The following is an 18,598-nucleotide window of genomic DNA, read 5'->3' as shown; positions in this document are numbered from 1 at the left end:
TCTCCTGAGCAGAGTGGTTGCAGATTTGATTACTGTTCTCACTTTAGTAGTAGTCACACATTCAAAGGCTAATACCTTGTATTTGATTCAAGTCCTAAAGCCTGGTTTCCATAATTCTTGGGAAAATTCCTTAATTCTTGATGAATGTCTATTAGTGAAGAGGTTATCAGCTGCTGTTAAGAATTTATCCATGTATACAGAAGGAGCTAAACTTTTTAGGTTTGACATTAATGATGTTTTTTAGATTCTAAATATCTGTAAAAAAAATCTGTCTTTGTACATCTGGCAAAAGACATTAATTCTTTAAACATAAAATTATGTGCTTTTGTGAATACAGATATGACGGCAAGTTCTGTTGGGTGTTTCTCTAAAAAACATTTTGTCTTAAGTAGCTGTTACTTTTTTATGTGGATTTAAAAAAAAAAACAGATTCATCCAGCTAATAAATGTTCTCCCATTTCCACAGCACTTCTACCTGATGTGACCTGATTAAAACCAGCCTTCACACAGGATCAGCAATGAGCCAAGTGCTTCCAGAACACCTTCCAGAGAATGGATGGCTCTGTTACCCCATGATTGCTTCCAAATTGGTGACCTTCATTTGGCAACCTGTTGTCACTGTAAATTAATCATGGCAGCAAAGTGGTATCTGGGGAGTGTAATAACCACAGGTGACCTTGGTGTAATGACTCTCTCAGGAGAAAGGCTAGCTTTCATTTTCTGTGACCTCAGGTTTGTAACTCTTTTCCCCTGTTAAAAGCAGCATCAAAAGGTGATGTATAAAATGAAACATGAAGCATAATGCCTATGTGGCAACTCTGTTTCTAATTCCTTATAACAACACAGGATCTGATCAAAACCCAGCAACAATCTCCTTTCCCAACAGTAGCCAATACGTGGTTGTCTTCTTGTGGTATTAATGTCTAAGAAAACAGGAGATGGCTAAATTTCATATTTTCTATGACGGGTTGTTGTCATATTCTCTGAAATTCAACATGCAGCTCCTCATATAGCACAGGGGTGCTTATGAGAGATGACACAGTGGACATGATTAGATATATGCATAATGGCCAGATATTTGCCACCCTTGTTCTTGTGAACTAGTGTTTGGTACCAGATACTAATCATTATAATGAAAGGGATATCAATGTTTTTTCTTTATGCTACAGTAAATGTCCTTGTTAACCAGCCAAGAGGTGATTTTACACCTAAAGCAAGTTACTTTCAATAATATTTTCAATAATATTTTCAGTAGTGTTTCATATATATGCCATGGCATTCTATGTTATCTTCTGATTTATTACTGTTCTCTCTACTTGAAGAATTAATTGAATTCTGTTATTAAGACTATGAATATACATTGATTCTGTGAATGGATAGGAAATAGAAACTGGACAGAGGTGGAGTGGCTGGGCTGGCTGAAAACGTGTTTTCAAGTGATGCTTTGAAGCTGCGTTTTCACATCCAGTGAAATGTCTATGTTAATCAAGGAGATTCTCAGCAGAGGATACGTTTCTTTAGTGGCTACAGAACATTAATCTGAGAAGACATAATGAAAATAGCCAGGCTTCTCATAAGATAAATACTGCAAAAGAAGGGTGAAAAACTACATGCACCTCCATAACTCCTAACAAATGTGAAAGCTGTGCCAGACCCTTCAGTGCTGGGGAAGCAGAGAGCTGAAAGGATCAGCCAGACGTGGTACAGACACTAGCGCTGGTCATAGAAACCATCAGGGGTATCTGTAGGTTAGACTGCTCTTTTGTAGAAAGCATATATCTCTTATTAATATGTGCATCCTGATGTGAGTCATGGCATCCAGCTAGGAAGCCTGGAAATTCTGTATAACTGCTGCAGCACACTGGCCTGGGGTCATAGCTTACAAAGCTTGCCGACAAAAAGAGATATAATAGAGGAAGATAAAACCAGTTTTTTATTTCTATCTTCACATTGTTCCTTTGTGATGAGTCCTGTATCAGCCAGACACTCCTCCTAGCTGTCTTTCTCAGAGTCCCCAGAGGCTTTCCCTGGATCTGAGACTTGTGAACTGAGCAGTGACTTGTGCCTTTGGAGAGATTTGTTCATGTGCATGTGAAAGTGGGTTTAAACGGGCTAGCAGCATCCCAAACATCCCTCTATTCTTGTCTGTAAAATGAATTCTTTTGAGCATTATGTAGTAAGGCTAGGAAAAAGGGTGTGCATTCAGTGCAAAACCTCCCCCCTGTAAAGTGTGCTCCTTATAAAAATGATTAGATTATGGGGTGGGTGCACTCTGTCTATGTATCTGTCCATTCACTCGTTCATGCAAAGTGTTGCCTTGTTTTTATTGAGTTTTTATATTCCATGTGCTTGTCTCACTCTCCTCCGCTCACCTACCTATTTTTTATTATTATTTTTTTAGTTTTGATGCATTTTTTATTCTGGATTTGTATGTATCATCAGGTAAAAGGAAAATAAAGCTTCCGGTCCCTGAGTGCCAAGAAGTATCACTGCTCTCTTGATTCAGTGTTCACTCAAACCTCTCCACAAATCTTGTCTCCCCAGAAACAGGCTACTACTGCAGACCTGAAGCCTGACTGCCCCTGGAATGGTCCCAGAATCAACTCCTTCCCCTCTCAGAAGAGATAATCAGATCCTCTCGTTTGTCACTTGAGGAATCCACACTGGGACCTTTGGAGACACCTGCTCATCTGCCAGCTCCAGCCCTGCCACAGCCAGAGCCAAGAAAACTTCATAGAAAACTTATCACAAACAAGGGTGGATGACCACAGAATCTCTGATCAAGTAACATAAGGTCAAACTTTCTACAAAAGTAGGAGCGTTACATTTTTATTCTCTGCTGGGTATTTTTCAGGTTTTTCTTACTTTTTTTTCCCCCAGCAAACAGCCCTAAGCTTTGCCAGCCAATCACAAACAGAGCCAAAATTCCAATTTCTGTTTCATCCCAGTATGATATCCTGAGAGTGCAATTGCTTCACAAGCTGTCAGTCCCAACACAGGGATGCTAAATGGAGCTAAAGAGCTCTTTGAAATCTCAGTATAAATTACCCTTCTGGAGCTGAACCAATGCACATTTTCTGTGTTCACACGCTCACACACTGTGCACATTTACCCTGACTCACACTGTGCACATATACCCTGGCTTTAATGGCACTTTGACAATATGTAATCTCAGCTACAAGCTGCAAGTGGACAATTGTTCTCCCCATTCCTTTTCCACTCTTACAAACAGTTTTGTGAAATACCCTTAGTTTCATGCTTGCTTCAGGCCAAATGGGGAATTGGACTGAGTGTGGTGGAGAGGAGTCCACCTCACCTTGCCTTGGTGTGGCCGTTCCAGCAGTCCTCCTCGATTGATGGACCGGCTGTCACATGCTCATCCTTGCAGATTGTGTAGGGCAATGTTGACCAGAACTTTTTAGAGAGCTTTAGCTTTTCTTTAATATCTGTTACCTGATTAAGAGACAACGAGAGGGAAAACAGGTTAAAAACATTAGCCATGCTAATTATCATGTTCAATAGTAGGTTGTTTAATTCAATAATGGTGATGATGTTAAAGATTAAAGAGCTGAAGGTGCTAAAACTTAGATTCCTGTATTTACAAGCAAGGCACTCAGCATTTGGTTCAGAGAGTACAAATAATCAAAGTCACCTTTTTCCACAGTCAAGACATTAATAAAAGTGTGTTCCATCTTGCTCTTTCCAGTCTCCATTTGTCTAGGGTTTTCTAAATATACATTTTTCTAAGAACTAATACGCCTTGCAGTCTGCTGAATGTAAATTCAGTTAAACAATGTACATCAGATAAAACGTTTCACCCCCCAACTTGGTCATGTCTTAGATAAATATTATATTTAGAGCTCCATGCACACGTTCTAAAAAAATGGTGCAGTGCTGAGCTGATGTTGAACTGATTTAAGACACAGGCTGAATACATTGCAGTACATTTGGATCTCAGTAACAGCAGGAAGTTTGTGTATATACATGCATGCAGAGACTATATCCATCTTTGAGGTTAGGAGTAGGCAGGTATCTGTAGCTGGATACGGAATCCATGAATCCAAGAAACATTGGGACGGTATCAAAGCAGTTTTTTTATGTTATAAATTCCTTGAACAATAAATTAATTTGTCATGATTCAGGCAGCAAGCAGAAGTAAACTGATTTTTGAGCATCAACTTAATAAATAAATGCTCTGGCTAAAATATTATCAGTTCTTCCTTTGCATTTGGTATACCAGAGTGCAAAACCCTACAGGAATAGAGAGAAAACACAAGAAAGGACAGACTACAAAGGATGAATGGTGCCACTGTTGTTCTTATGGAAACAGATGCATTTCACACTAAGTTGTAATAGGATTTAGGGGAGCTTGTTGAATAGCTTTTAAAGGAAATCGCTGAGCTTTATTCTTAAAAAATCCAAGAAATAAAAGCTCTCCATTCTTCCATTCAGTTCTGAGACTGGCTTTTAGGTTGTTGAAGTACAATATTGTACTTGGCTGTTTATCTCTTTTATCTTTTGTTCTGAAGACATGATAGCCCTCCGAGCAAATGGCCCACGCTGCTTTGCCATGTTTAAACTCTGTGGAACAGTCACTTTATAAGCTAGGAGATAGAAACAGACAGAGATATTATTCCAGAAGCACTGTCTGCGTTTTCATCTGTAAGAAATAAGTAGGACAATATTTGGCTGCATGGGTTGTTGACAGTGTTTCTTGTCATGACCGACACCTTATAAATCTCTGTGCCCCTTGCCAAGCCTTTGTTGCTTTGTTTTCATACGAGATACTAGCAGCATTTGCAAGCCTTTAAAGTCTCAGTAGGGGAGCCCTGTCAAGGCAAAAAATAAATTCCAGTTGACAGACCATGGAGAAGCCTTCAGCACAAGTGGGGATGGTCTCAGGATGCCTGCTCTTTCTGATGTCTTTGGTCCACAGAACTAGGGACTTTGGGCAGATAGCAGCCCCTCTTCTTCCCTTTCTGCCCACACTAAGGCTAAAAACCCTAGGTCCCTACTGGTACAACCAACCAGCACAAGAAGCTCAAACTGTGTGGTGTTCATGGAGAGGTGTGTAAACTCCTGTTATGCCACAGTGCAGAAAATCAGAGAAACTGTGTGTGAGATGTAGGAAGGAGAGTTTACAGGGAGGAAGGTCTATTCATATAAGTCTGGGGAACACAAGAGTCAAAGGGACTGATCTTCTCATTTATTACTTTTGCCTGGCTGTTTATACAAGCAATCTGACTGATCAGCATTGAGCAATTAGTTTTCAGAGCAGTAACTTTGTTGTTAGCTGGCAGTTAATTTAAGCTATTCAAAACTCAGATGTTTGTAGTTATATTCAGATTTCTACCGTAATCAAATCAAGAGTTGGTGCATTAGGACCTGCAGACTTCTGTTTTGAACCACAGTGAGTTAACATACATTGGAAAGTGATTTCCCACCCCTGGCCCTTGTAAGGGCTGCAATATGGAATACAAACCTTGTATTTTCACAGAGGTCAGCAAAAGAATGGAGGTTCTCACAGCTCACATGCTGCACATGGTCTCCAGACACTCCCTGAAAATCAGAATGAGGACTCCCATTCCCCCGTCACTTCTGAAGTTATTAAATGATGTTTACATACTCTGCATGTGTACTGCATACCGTCAACAATTCATTAAATTTCCTAACAATAACTATGGGTGATTTTTTTTTGGCATTTTTTTTTGTTTGTTGCTGTATTACAGAAGTACACCTGGTAAAGGTCTTACTTTATCCAGGATTGTTGGCAAATGACAGCTAATTAAATTCCACAGACATCCCCCTGAGGTGTCATTTCCATTTTAGAGCCTGGGGAAAAGGGAGACATTTACATGAGTCACAAAATGCAGCAATAGCAAAGGAGAATGCAGTTTAGGGAAAGGTTACCATTTGCAGCCCTCTACAGATCCTGTCAATTCTGGTGCATTCTAACACTTTTTTTTCCCCTCAAATGTTTCCCTTTGTAGCTATTCCCCCCTCCCCACTGCATTATTTCCCCATTGAGCTTTAAAGGACTTTTGGACTCATCCTGTGAAGTCTTGCTCTTTCCCACTGTGTGACTGGATCTCTGTTAACCCTCTCAGCTTTTGGTAGTGGAGTTTATACATCTACCAACACAGTTCCTTGAACTTCATCTTGAAACTGGTGTTCTGGAGGTGCAGTGTGGTTTCTGATGGCCTTGAAAGAGGAATTATGTACACTGATTGCTTCACCTCCTCTTTCAGGATGTAGCCTGATGGCCATGTTCACTTCTGCATGATGAATATATGGGCAGGCAATGACTTTAGAGTACTTCTAATGCAACTTTAAATCCAGAATAGAATTAGGCAATGTAATGCCTGCCATCACATGTAAAACTTCAGTTTGGGATGTCCTCAAGCATGACCGCAGAGTCTCTTATTAGTCCCCATGGTTATACATGTTCCTTCACATATCATTTTGCTCACCACCAGCACTTAAAAAATATGTAACAGATGTACAGTCCCTTGAAAATGAGATAAAAGCCACTAAAGGATTCGGTTAACATTGCTTGCTTGTGATTTATGATGTCAGGCTACTGTACTCCCCTAGTGACCTGTGGCCTTGTAAATGATTCCTTGGTATTTCCTATTCTTTGAATTAAAGATTAACTTTCAAGCTTGGTTAGACTTCTGTGGAGGCATTTAAACATGAGACATATGCAATTTTGATATTTTACATATTTCCTTTCCACTTTCTCTAGCAGAGGTTTATTCAGATTAAGACAGCTGGATTTCTTGGGCTGTACTTAGCCTGACTTTCCTTAGTTATCTTCCTGACATAGCCCTGATATTATACTGAACTCTTTTTTCAGCTACTTTGAAAGTACTAAATTTGTTTTGAATTGCAATACTTTCTAATGAGAAGAAGGATATAGCAAGAGCCATGCAAAGAGTTAAATTCTTAATTTAATGGGGGGAATATATAGAAATGGATATTAGAATACCCTGGCCTTCATCTAGAATTGCTAACAGAGGAAAGCCGTTATTCTGTAGGTGAGAAAAGTTAAATATTTGCATCATTTCCAAAGAGAAATTCATAGTCAGAGTTATGGAAATGGTATAGTTACATGTCATACATAGAGAAATGCAGTTAATTTCTTATTCCAGACACTGACTTCTTATGAGACCAAGTCACTCATGTATGTCATGCAATTCTTCAGCAGAACTTGGCACAGCACCCATGAACTCAGTCCTAGTCCTAACAGAATGGGCACAGTTATAAGCAGGTAAATAAAGATGACCAACATTTCTGTGTTATTTACTCACCTTGCACTCCAAAGTAATGAAGCAAGCTAAAAAGCAAGCCCATCATTTTAGCAGGAGTCAGACCTTAGCATTCCTTGTTTTATATTCAGGACATCTGGATAAATGGAGAGACTCACCATGATAGTTTAAAAAAGCATTGAAAATACCATGCGAAACTGAAAGTGAGATGACTGCATTTTATAAGGCATGGAAGATTCCAGAAAGACACTTGCTTGTGAAGTGGGCAGCCACCTTTAAAGTTTGCTTTTTTGCCCCCATTGTTTCTGAGCACACATTATCTTACTGCTGCAGAAGTGTGTTTCCATTGGAAACTAAACTTCAGTGTCACATATTCTTTCGCCCTTTAATTCACAGGCAGCATTTAACTAATGCCACTTCTTCATGCTACTTTATTTCCAGGTGAAAAAACAGGCAGTTTTCTACTGCCTGCTGCTTGCTTTCCTCTAGACATGTCTAACATACCCAGCCACACATCCAACACCCTTGCAGTCTTTATTAAAGTGAGGTAGACCTTGCATAATGACGGGCATCTGGAGAGCACATTTATTGATGCGGTGCTTCATCACTTGAGCTACCAGTGGGAGCATGCTAGGGCATCGCTAGGGAGGAAGATTTTTGTTATGCTGTACTAGCAGAAAAACGTGCTGGACTTTCATACATCAGTCAGTATTTTTATCCATTAGGGATTTAATCTAAAGGCATTCTAAGGCTAATGGCCAACAATTTGTTTAAAAGGACTAAGTCAGCAAGCACATTTTATATACTGTTTCTAACTGGTCATTATGTTTATGTCTCTGCTACATGTGGGTGTCATAGGGCAAGAATCATATGTCCCAAGCAGGTTAGTATAGGACAGCTGGGCATTTTAATTGCCAAACAGTTTTCCTTGTAAACTGAGCTTAATGAAAAACAATTACTTGGACCTATAAGTTTTAGAGGCTGCCCCTTGAGAAAGATGCATCTCCTGTATGTCCTGTTTTACATCTGCCATCTTCATACAGATGGCTCAGAGGCACTAGGCACTTATGTATAAACAACTGAACTGGGCTTCATCTGTATCACTCAGGTATTTGAATTTAGATAAGGAGGACCTCTCTCTTCAAGCTTTTTGAAAGGCACCTGCATTTCACCACTGATTAGATACAGGGAGTTTAATATGCTTTTTGTTTAGATATTTTTGTCTAGAACAGATGCCCAAAATTTCGATGCACATTAGCTACCTCAGCGAGGGCTACCTGCTTCTATTCACAGTGATTGAAAGCAGAACTTTATGTGCTCTATATGGAGATTATGTCTTCATACATGACACATTTCCCCACTCTCTCACAAGATAAATGTAATGCCAAGCAGCTGCCGAGCCACCACACGCTAGACCACGGATTATTTTTCTGCCTTTCAAAAAATGAAGTGCGTATGGGCAGAGATTCGCCAGGATTTGAGCATCGCATAACCCCAGCTGCCGGGGAGCAGCCTGGATGTGGGGGGGGTCCTCAAGATGGCAGTGTTGCTCAGCCTTTGTGCTGCTGCCAGCCCTCCCCAGTGCACATCGACAGGGTTTACCAGAGAATAAGACCGTAGATTGTTCTGCTGAATATAAAACTGACAACCCTGTTATTTTAAACTCAAAAGTGACAGGCTGTTATTTTAATGAGGTCTGCCAGTGCCAAGGTTAACCAAAGCTTTATTTTCCCTACAAAACGTTAAGGCTGTGGTTCTAAAACTGGGGCTGTGAAATTTTAAGGTTATTGATATTTTCTCAGGTCAGAGAAGTTCTGAGAATTTCACCTGGACCTTCTTGCACCACAGGTGCTTCTTGGTTTTCCTCCTTTTTTATTTATTTACTTTTAATTTGACTTTGTGACTTTAAATGGTCCAGAGCTCTACTGATAACTGCCAGCTCATGATTCACATTTCTGCACAGAAAGGCAGATGACAGCTCTTCTAATCAAGAACTAATGCCGAATCCTAGTTCTAAAGCACAAATGGGTACTTGAGTGATTTGTGAAATAAAACAAATCAGCTAGGCGACTGTCCAAAGCAAGACTTTTCTCACTGGAGTATTTTAAAGTGAAATGAAAGGATTTTTTGCTGTCACTGTCTCTAAGTGCTATCCACATCTTTGGCAAGAAAAAGTTAAAGCTCCTGTTAAAAGAGAGGAAATTCAGGCTGGACATGAGGAAAAAATGCTTTACAGTGAGGGTAGTGAAACACTGCCACAGGTTGCCCAGAGAGGTGGTGGATGTGCCATCCTTGGAGACGTTCAAGGCCAGCCTGGATGTGGTTCTGAGCAACCTGATCTAGTTGAAGATGTCCCTGCACATTGCAGGGGCTCAGACTAGATGGCCTTTGAAGGTCCCCTCCAACCCAACCTATTCTGTGATTCTATGATTCAACGATTCTGTGATTCTAAAGAATGACTATTATCCCTACTGAATTATCAGACTGACTGATGCGTAACTTTGGAGAGTTAGGGTGAGTTCAGTTCCCATACTTGTAGTACTATATTACGTATCTACATTCACAATATAGTCGACAGCAACCTGGCGCTGACTCAGTTAAGTTTCTAGTGCCATTTGAGATGCCTGCGGTGATCTGGGCAATTCTCCTTGAAGCTGTGAGTTTTATGTGATTGCCCTGTGTGCTGTCATGTATGACCTAGTTGCATTTTGTTTCATTCAGCTTTGATCTGAAGCAGGCATTTTAAAGCAATACATTTTGCCTATTGCATGTTTTTAGTTTACAGGTCTGCATGAATGCTTGCAGAATTCTCCCTGCCATCTGTGGCCTGGCAATGCTTTGTACCACACAGTGTGCTAGTTGGCTCCAGGGACAGGTGCCATTGCCTGTATAAGGGGCTAGACTGTCACTGCTCAGAGCTGACAGCCTGAGCTCAGACATAATGTAAGCAAAGTGATCAGCTGCCTTATGGCACTGCTACCTTTTTGTGTCTTAACCTGGAGACCCTGCCTCCAGCAGTCTCCATGGCTCTGCAGAGAGCTTAACACTGCCTCACATCACCACAAAAACATGGATTTTTTTTTTTTTAATAAAACCACGGACATTATTGCTTACAGGCAGGTAGAGCCTGACACCAAACTCATCCCACATTCAGCATTCATTTTGGCTGGGGAGAGAGGAAGGAGGGGGTTTGTGAAATGGTGGAGCAACCTGGGCTAAACTTCTACTCCATTTACCCCCACCTTTGCTCTTGGCTTGATTTGCACAATCTTAAGCCTCCTTAAGTAAGTATGTCAGGCCAACTTCACTGCACTTGGCTCCTCAGTAAATAAAAACATTGCTTTTGGGAAGTGGAAGCTACTGGAAACTTCACTGCCCTGAAATGGAGCTCTGCAGGAAATTGAAGCAGCTTTCCCCTTTCCTGTAATACCTGAGAGTAGTGCTAAAAAGCTGGTCTATAAATCTGCGTCAAGCAAATCCAAAGCACTTGGAGGAATCAGCTTTTTATTGCAGATAAGTATAAAAGTAGCAACAGAAATATACTGGAATCTTGAAGATAAAGTGCCAGAGGCTTTACTGTGGCAAGGCTTAGCCGTTAAGCACTGATTCTTTGTGAACAGTCCTTCATCTCACCAAACAAAAACCTTAATAGCTAATGTAAACAATTATTAATTGAGTATTTCAAGCTTATATAGACTTTCATTACTCTTGGAAATGTGCATCTGCTGCCAGTAGTGAAGCGGTTGTTTCTTGTCTTAAATCTCAAGTGTTTACAGGAACTGCATGTGCTGCAACAGATGAGTAGTTCAATCCTCACAACAGCTGTGAGAAACGCATGATTTCTGAGGGCAGCAAGAATTGGGATACGTCCCTCTGAAACAGAGCAAGAAGGATAATAGTACTTCATACTTGAAGTAGCCTTTCATTTAACTTCGTTTCTTCTAGTGGCTACTTCTTGACATAACTCCACTATCTTCCAAACTAAAGAAGCTCTCAGGGACTCTTAATGCCTTCAAATAACTCAAGATTCAGCAACGAGATGATGGCTACCTAAGGCAGAAGCTTCTGGGCTTCTGACCTTCCTTTCCCTCAGCCACGAGTGGCATATCCAGCCTTTTATCCAGAGTAGGTAGAGCCATGGAGAAAAGGTAGTGCTAAGGTGGCCGAAAATACAGAAAACAAAGAAATATATAAAGCCAGAGTGTGCAAGTGAGAGCTTTGATAAAGGATACACCTTAAAATCTTGAAATTAATGTACACTGTCATAAGATACCTGTGATGTCTTCCATACAATGTAAAAAACAGTAGTTTTCCCTATGGACTTCAGGCATCTTTTGTCAGTGTCAATTGTTCAGAGCCCAGCTACATCTTTCCTGAGGGAGTGCAGGTGTAAAAGCACCTGCTCTTCCACCACTGGCATTCTTATGCTACAAAGTGATTAATTAATTAATTAGTTAATCAGACTATTGCACCTTTTTTCAGTCCATTAAACCCCTGCTTTAAGGTTAGTGGAAATACGTTTGCCTCTTTTCCTGTTTGTGCTCGAAGGAGATGATCATGTACAAATCTCCTGCATGCCTGGTGTAACCAGAGGTGCACATCCCTGCCACCCCTGGGCCTGGACACTTTCCCATCACATCCCAGCCCTCTCGTCCCACAGGGAATGTCAGGCCCCACAGGCCCAGCCCAAGGGAGGGAGCTTGCAAAGCGTAAGAAATTAGAGCTGGCAAAATGGATTTTTCAGCATCATAACCTGTAAATAATATTTTAGTGGACCCCCCCCCAGACTTTCAGCCACAGCATGCAAACTCCTGCTTCCTCCAGTATTAGGTTTTAATTTCATCCAGTGTTAAAGCTTGGTAGGTTTCCCTACCCTAGTGCTTCTGGTTGCCAGTCACTCAGTTTAACTGAAATCAAAGCTTGATTTCAGTGGCCTGGATATTTGCATTCTGGATTATTTTAATCCAAATATACAAATATGCATTATTACAAGTGGTGAATATATAGAGTTGGAAAAGAATTAAAAATCAGTGTAGAAGCTTTGTGGTGCTGCATGTGCTGATTGTGGTGATGTGGAGTTCTGCAGTTATTTTTGTTAAAGTTTCTTTCCAGACCCTCCAAGGAAGATGCACAATTTCATTTTCAGAGTTGATTCAGAGATGAGATTCAACAAATTGGTGTTGTATCACATGCAAATATAATTTGTTAAAACTTCTATGTCCAAAATGAAAATCACAAAAGATTTAGAATGAAAACAATGACAGAGACAGAAAAAACAATGTCAGAGACAGAAAGGTTTATCAGAGGACATTTATGTCAAGACCAGTATGCTCAGCAGGAAAAGTGCTTATCAGGAAAACAATCTGAGTCAGAGAGAGCCTTGTACTGTAAATCTACTATGTCAATATCCTAATGACTTTCATTGCCTCCCTACTAAGGAGAGGTGGTATATCCTCTGCTGATGTGGAGTTGCACTCCCTTGTCCTTTCATGATAGGGTTAAGTACTTCAGTTCTTGGATTCTAACAGAACAACTGCACACAGCTTTCTCAGGGCTGCTGGGGACTCAGGCAGGAAACAGAGGATGGGTAAGGGTCCAGCTACCACTAGTGCTTACAGGACCACTAAGGATCACTCTAAAAGAGGGAGAAAATTTAAGTCCAGTATGAAGTACAGCAAAGTAATGAGGTGTTCTCATAAGATTTTATCCTAAAGCAGCAGAAATCTAATGAGACTAATCGATTTCCTCTTTTCTGCCGTGGCCTGGTGGAAAGTAATGAATTTAGATATTCTTGCAAGATTGGTGTGCAATCTAATCTTGCATCAGGAAACTCACCCCTTCTAGTTTTTGGTTCACTTTGAAGCTAAAAGTGCTAGTGCATGCCTATATATATGGAGTCTGAGCATTGTGATTTGGTGAGCAGTATGAAAATCAAGGTGCACTGCTCACCTCTGCCATAAATTCAGTACACTCTGCAAGACCATCTGTGGAATCTAATCTGGAGAATATAAAGAGCAAACACTGATGGAGAAATTTTGTATGGATAAGAAAGGGCACAGTAGCAAGCACTTGAGGCATACTGTGTGAATCTGAATGAGAAGGTGTGCATCCCAAATAGTTTTCACTCTAAGCAGAAAAAGGAAGATCAGAAAGGAATAACCCTTTTACATATGAAAGTATATATATGTAAAATATTATATGCAAAGAAAATTATCTGAAATCAAACAGGGAGTCACTGGATAAGCAAGGCATTACTCCCACATCTCTATCACCTTCTTCATAATGAAAAGTCTACTTTCCCTGCTTGGGTATTGCATCAGGTAATAAAACTCCTCATTCCGCCAAGCATATGTCTACCTAATAGTTGTGACAACATAGCACAGTTCAAGTTATATTTAAATCAAGCAGGTGAACAGAGCATGGAACTAGGCTTGGTGTCACTGCATGAGTATTTATTGTGGCTCTTGAGGTCTTGTAGGTTGCCATCCATCTCCCTGCCACCACAAGTGTGCTGCTGGCATCTGGGCACTGTGTGTCACAACATTGCTGAGGGGGACACACTAACTATTCTATGATTCTATGATTTTCTGGATGCTGCCAAGTGAAGAAGCCTCAGTCAGGCATCTGCATATATAAAGTTGATTTTGTCTCCCTAGAATGAAGGGCAATCATCAACCTGGGAATGGGAAGGCAAGCAGACAGAGCGGGGAAGAGCTGGAGGAGCTGAAGCAATCCTCTGCCTGGTCTTCACAGCTCCTCTGTGAGCACAAACAGGTATAACTGAGTGTTACCTGCTGCAGAGCTGCCTATAGCTGCAGGTAGCATCCTGCTGGTTACCCCTCTTGATGGAAGTGAGCAGCTAGACAGAAAATCAATGTTTGGTCCTTGCACACAGGCAGCTTAAAAGCAGCCTAGCCTCCGTGCCAGCACCCTCAGGACTGAGGCAGTTGCACACTGGTTTATTTGTCTCTTTTGCAAAGCGTCTTCCCCACCTTAGCCAGCAGCTGCATTTCAGTGATGATTCATTGCAAGGCCACGCCAGGTGTTTGGCGTTCACAGGCTGCATCCCCATGGTCATGAGTCTATCATAAAAAAAATGACATTATAAAAGTATCGAGTGCTGTAGTTTATTTGCCTTCAAAATCTAGAAGCTTTAGAATTCATGTTTTGGAGGATTTAGTAATAGTCACAAAGGCTGGAAAACTGGATTTGCTTTACCATGATAGAGAAGACGGCTGATTTTAAGAAAAACAGTTTCACAAGACATAGGTTGAAAAATCTAGAAAAATTGCAATTTCGTCTACAAAAACTAAACCCAGACTTCTTTGCAGTGTAGAAAAAAAAAATCAAAAATAAAAAAATATGTACAGCCTCACAAAGGGCGGTGTCACAAATCAGCTAAAGATAACAATAGAAACACTCACATTTTCTCTCTATAAAGCCACTGATATTTTCCAGTCAGGAGCACTTGACCAGACAGAAGAGATTACCCTCATTGAGTCAAAGCTACTACTGATACTAATGCATAAAATATAGGCCACTGCCTGAAGTATATCTTCAGGAGCATCCCATAAGGGTCCTGAGCTTCACAAACTCTAATTTCTTATTCTCTTAATTGGAATATTTCAAGAATATCATTTGAAAAGCCTGGGATTTGGTGGCATGGAGTAGAAAAGACCAGGCAGATACTGGCACAGGGTAGAAGCGTGTTATCTATCCCCTGTGTAAGTTGATATGAATATGTGAGGAAAGACCAAAACCTGCCTTCTCTGGATTACCTGTGAGAGGAAGGACACAGTGTTGGCAGAAAAGTAATATGATTTTTGGCAAGAGAGCTGCAAAATGCCCCTTGTAAAATCTTTTCCCCCAAAGGGCTCAGTGCAGTGTAAGAAGATAAAGTATAAGGAGAAATTATGAGAATTTACTTAAAATATAAAGTTGGTTCATTGTTTTACCTACCAAATTGTTCAGCAGCAGTGATTATGCGATAATTTATAACACATTTACTTCAGTATTTCCTTGAAAATTCCCTGACAGTAATTTATTCAGGTTAAAGTCATATTCTGTCAAATGTGTCTCAGGCTATCACACGTCATGTGACCATCAAAGCCAATAACAGTAGACACATGGAATTTAGAAAAAATAAAAAAGGGTTAAAAAACATAATAGAGGAAGATAATTCTTTTATAATGAGTGAGATAATGCTTGGGATAAAAAAAAATAAGGGTCATAATGGGTTTGGGACACTGTTCTGCTGCTACCCACTGCTCTTACATCTTTGCGTACAAGAACAGCAAGGTATCTAGAGGGGACCTGGTGTTTGTGGAGGAAAGGGTGCAAATGCACAATTGCTCTACAAGTGATCAGAGAGGGGTGGCTTGAACAAAATTAAAAGCCTTGTGGAAAGAAACAGCCCAATCTTTACTCAATTCCTATGTGCAGTGGAAGAAAGAACATGAAGTAAATATGATGTTCAAGGAAAATTATACTTATTACCATGCCTTTTATTCAGCACTGTTAACACCTTGCTATTGTGTAAAAAGACCGCTACAAGGAAGAAAAAAACCCCAGAAGTATAGAATCCTAATTGACATTTCCATCCTAAGCAGAACACTATGATTGCCCATGCATTTGTCATTCCTTCTCTCCCTTAGTCAGCACTCTGAATGGCAACCTTGTCCTGTGATATTTCTGAGAAATGGCCTGATCTACTGGTCATTTGCCAGTAGAACTAACAGTTGTTGGCTACTCTGCCCTGAATATCAAGCAAGTGGTTACATTCTGTTTCACATTTTAAGTCCCAAATGGGCACACAGGAGGAGGAACAGTCATGCAGCATTGGTCATATGAATTCAGCAGCTATAGGGAGGGGTGCTGAGGTTCAACTTTTTTGTCACAGCAGTAATAACTTGCCATGAAATACAATGAAAAATTAATTCTCATTTTGTTGGATTATTTTCCTTTTCCTTTTTATATTTTATCTTTCTCCCCTATTCTTCCTTTGTACAGAACAGAATTTTCCTCTTCAGCTGTCTCAGAGCTGGTTCTTTCTGTTCGGCACAACTGGGATATGCTGAAGTTGTGGTCCAGCTTTCTAACCATCCTCCAGGATAATGGCAGCTCCATCTTTATTCTGTAAACACCTGCAGGGGAGCTTGCTCTGCTGGGTGAGACAGGATAGACTGTGCTCTGTGACGGTGAACTCATGGAGGCATGTGGAGATAGGAGGTGGTTTAAGAGACTCTTCCTTGGCACCTCAAAGCTATGAGACTGCCCGCATGAGCACAGCTATATGGGTCAAAACACTGATTGCATACAGGGCTAAATCAAGCATGAAATGTAGACATGGGGTTTTGTTGGGCTATTCCTTTAACATATACTTTTAACATAACCAGCAGGTCATTCTAAATAGGTACATAAACATACCCCCTACGCTTTGCTGCTGCTTCATGCCATGGTGTGTCCTGCAATCCCTGGTGATCTAAATCAGGTACTACTGGAGACCTATGATTCCTATCCGGTCTTTATACCTGGTTTTCCTTTCCCAGAAACCAGGAATTAAACAGGCTCTGGGTGGTGTGTACTTGAGTCTTGCCAGTCTGGAGCTGGGACTCGAGCCAGAGGAATTACTCTAGCCTGAGCACCCAGAGCAGCTGGGAGCTGTCATCTTGCCTTTGTCAGTGAAGACTAAGCAGAGCAACTCACTTGTAGATAAATCAAGTCAGCATGCAAGAGGTTAAAGCACTTTAAAACAAGTTGCAAGAAATTTTCCCTTGAAAATAATGTTGCCTGTAGCCACAGAGCAGATGCACTTCTTTGGTGCAGCTCTAAGTCCTATGAGTATCCTAACAAACACATTACACATTCATTGGAACAATGTGCCCCATGGATTTAAACTGCATCTTATCACATTTTCCTGAAAATAATTATCACACCTATTAGAGGCTATATTTGGGATTTTTAGCCTTATACATACATCTGCTTTCCTCTCTCTAGACAGACATTCTGCCATGAAGGACATGTGCATTGGCAGCCTGATTTTCTCCCCAAAGAACAGAAATAACCCTGTGACTATACACTGGGGCACTGGTTACAGCTTGAATCAAGGTGCCCTTGAATACGGCTTGAAGATACTGGCACTGAAAATCCTACTTTTAAACTATTCCAGGAGCAACACAAACCTTTGTGCACAAAATACATTTTTATAGTGCCTCTTTTCATATCAGTCTATTGGATGATCATGTGGTATTCACAAAAAAAGCAGTGGAACAAGAATTCCAGAGCAATGTAATTTTGAGGGCATTTCTTTTAACTGCTTTTCCAAAACACTGTGGTTGTCACAGTCGATGCTTTGGAATAACTTTCTGAAAAACATCTTCATTGCACAACAAAGCCAAATGAAACCTCTCTCCTTATTTACTTTTAAGACCTGACAAGTTAGATTCAGCAAAGCTACCTAGGCTGGAATCAGATTCTAGGGACAGTTTGTAGATGATTTTGTTTTTCTTTCAAAATCAGACAACAGGATTTTATTTTCATCTGCAATTCAAGAGGAATTCAGTAGGTAGAAAGCACCAGAAGAAAGCCCAGAAAAACAAAATAAACAAAGTTCCCTAAGGATGGCACAGATTCAGGGAAAATCTATGGAGTATTCTTACCAGAAATAGAAAAGAGAGGTTATATCAGACGGGAAGGGGAAAACAACACACAGCAACAAGCCAAGTGAGTGCAATAGGCAAACTGAAAAATTCAGTTACAGAAAGAAAGACATGCTTGGTAACTCTAGGGATAGAAGTAAAATTTCCTTTTGGTGGCTGTACAATGGGTACATGTAGTCCTATACAATCAGTAACAAAATTATTTTATGCAGACTAAGCTCGCAGCATCTTAAAACGTCTCCTTCTCACATTAATTTGACTCCAAGCATCAAGAGGTGGTTACTCAAACACAGCAGTGGTGGCCTGCATTACAGCTCTTATTTTCATCAAAACAGAATTTTGCCAATACAGCACCAGGAGTAGATACCTCTGGTTGCCATCCTTAAAGACAACAAGCTAACCTATTTTCACTCAGCAGAGGGATGGTTTCTAGGTTTCTTACCTCAGCAAAGAAAAAGTACTACTGAATAAAACAAAAATCCAATCTTGGGGCCTAAAGCATCCTAGAAAATCCAGGAGATAGTTTCTCATAACCTGTGCAAAATGCTTACAGTGCAGACCATTGTGGATGAGATGCCTCACATGCAGAAGTAATGATACTGTGAAAGCCACAAGTACTGTGGTTTGCTGATGGGAGCTTGCAGTACAGTAATTACAAAATGATCCGTGTAT

At 40.5% G+C, this 18,598-nt stretch overlaps 1 protein-coding gene across 1 annotated transcript in view; it reads right to left on the bottom strand.

Moving 5' to 3' along the window:
- GPC6 (glypican 6) overlaps positions 1-18,598 on the bottom strand; it is a 710,559-nt gene that overhangs the window by 6,779 nt on the left and 685,182 nt on the right. Inside the window, exon 8 of the mRNA XM_031045196.2 lies at positions 3,317-3,453. Coding sequence (XP_030901056.2) covers positions 3,317-3,453 — 137 coding nt within the window. The remainder of the gene's footprint in view (positions 1-3,316; positions 3,454-18,598) is intronic.

This window comes from Melopsittacus undulatus, chromosome 2, assembly GCF_012275295.1.
Source record: "Melopsittacus undulatus isolate bMelUnd1 chromosome 2, bMelUnd1.mat.Z, whole genome shotgun sequence".
NCBI lineage: Eukaryota > Metazoa > Chordata > Aves > Psittaciformes > Psittaculidae > Melopsittacus > Melopsittacus undulatus.
The sequence above is the reverse complement of the archived record's forward strand: the minus strand, read 5'-3'. Positions and strand labels throughout refer to the sequence as shown.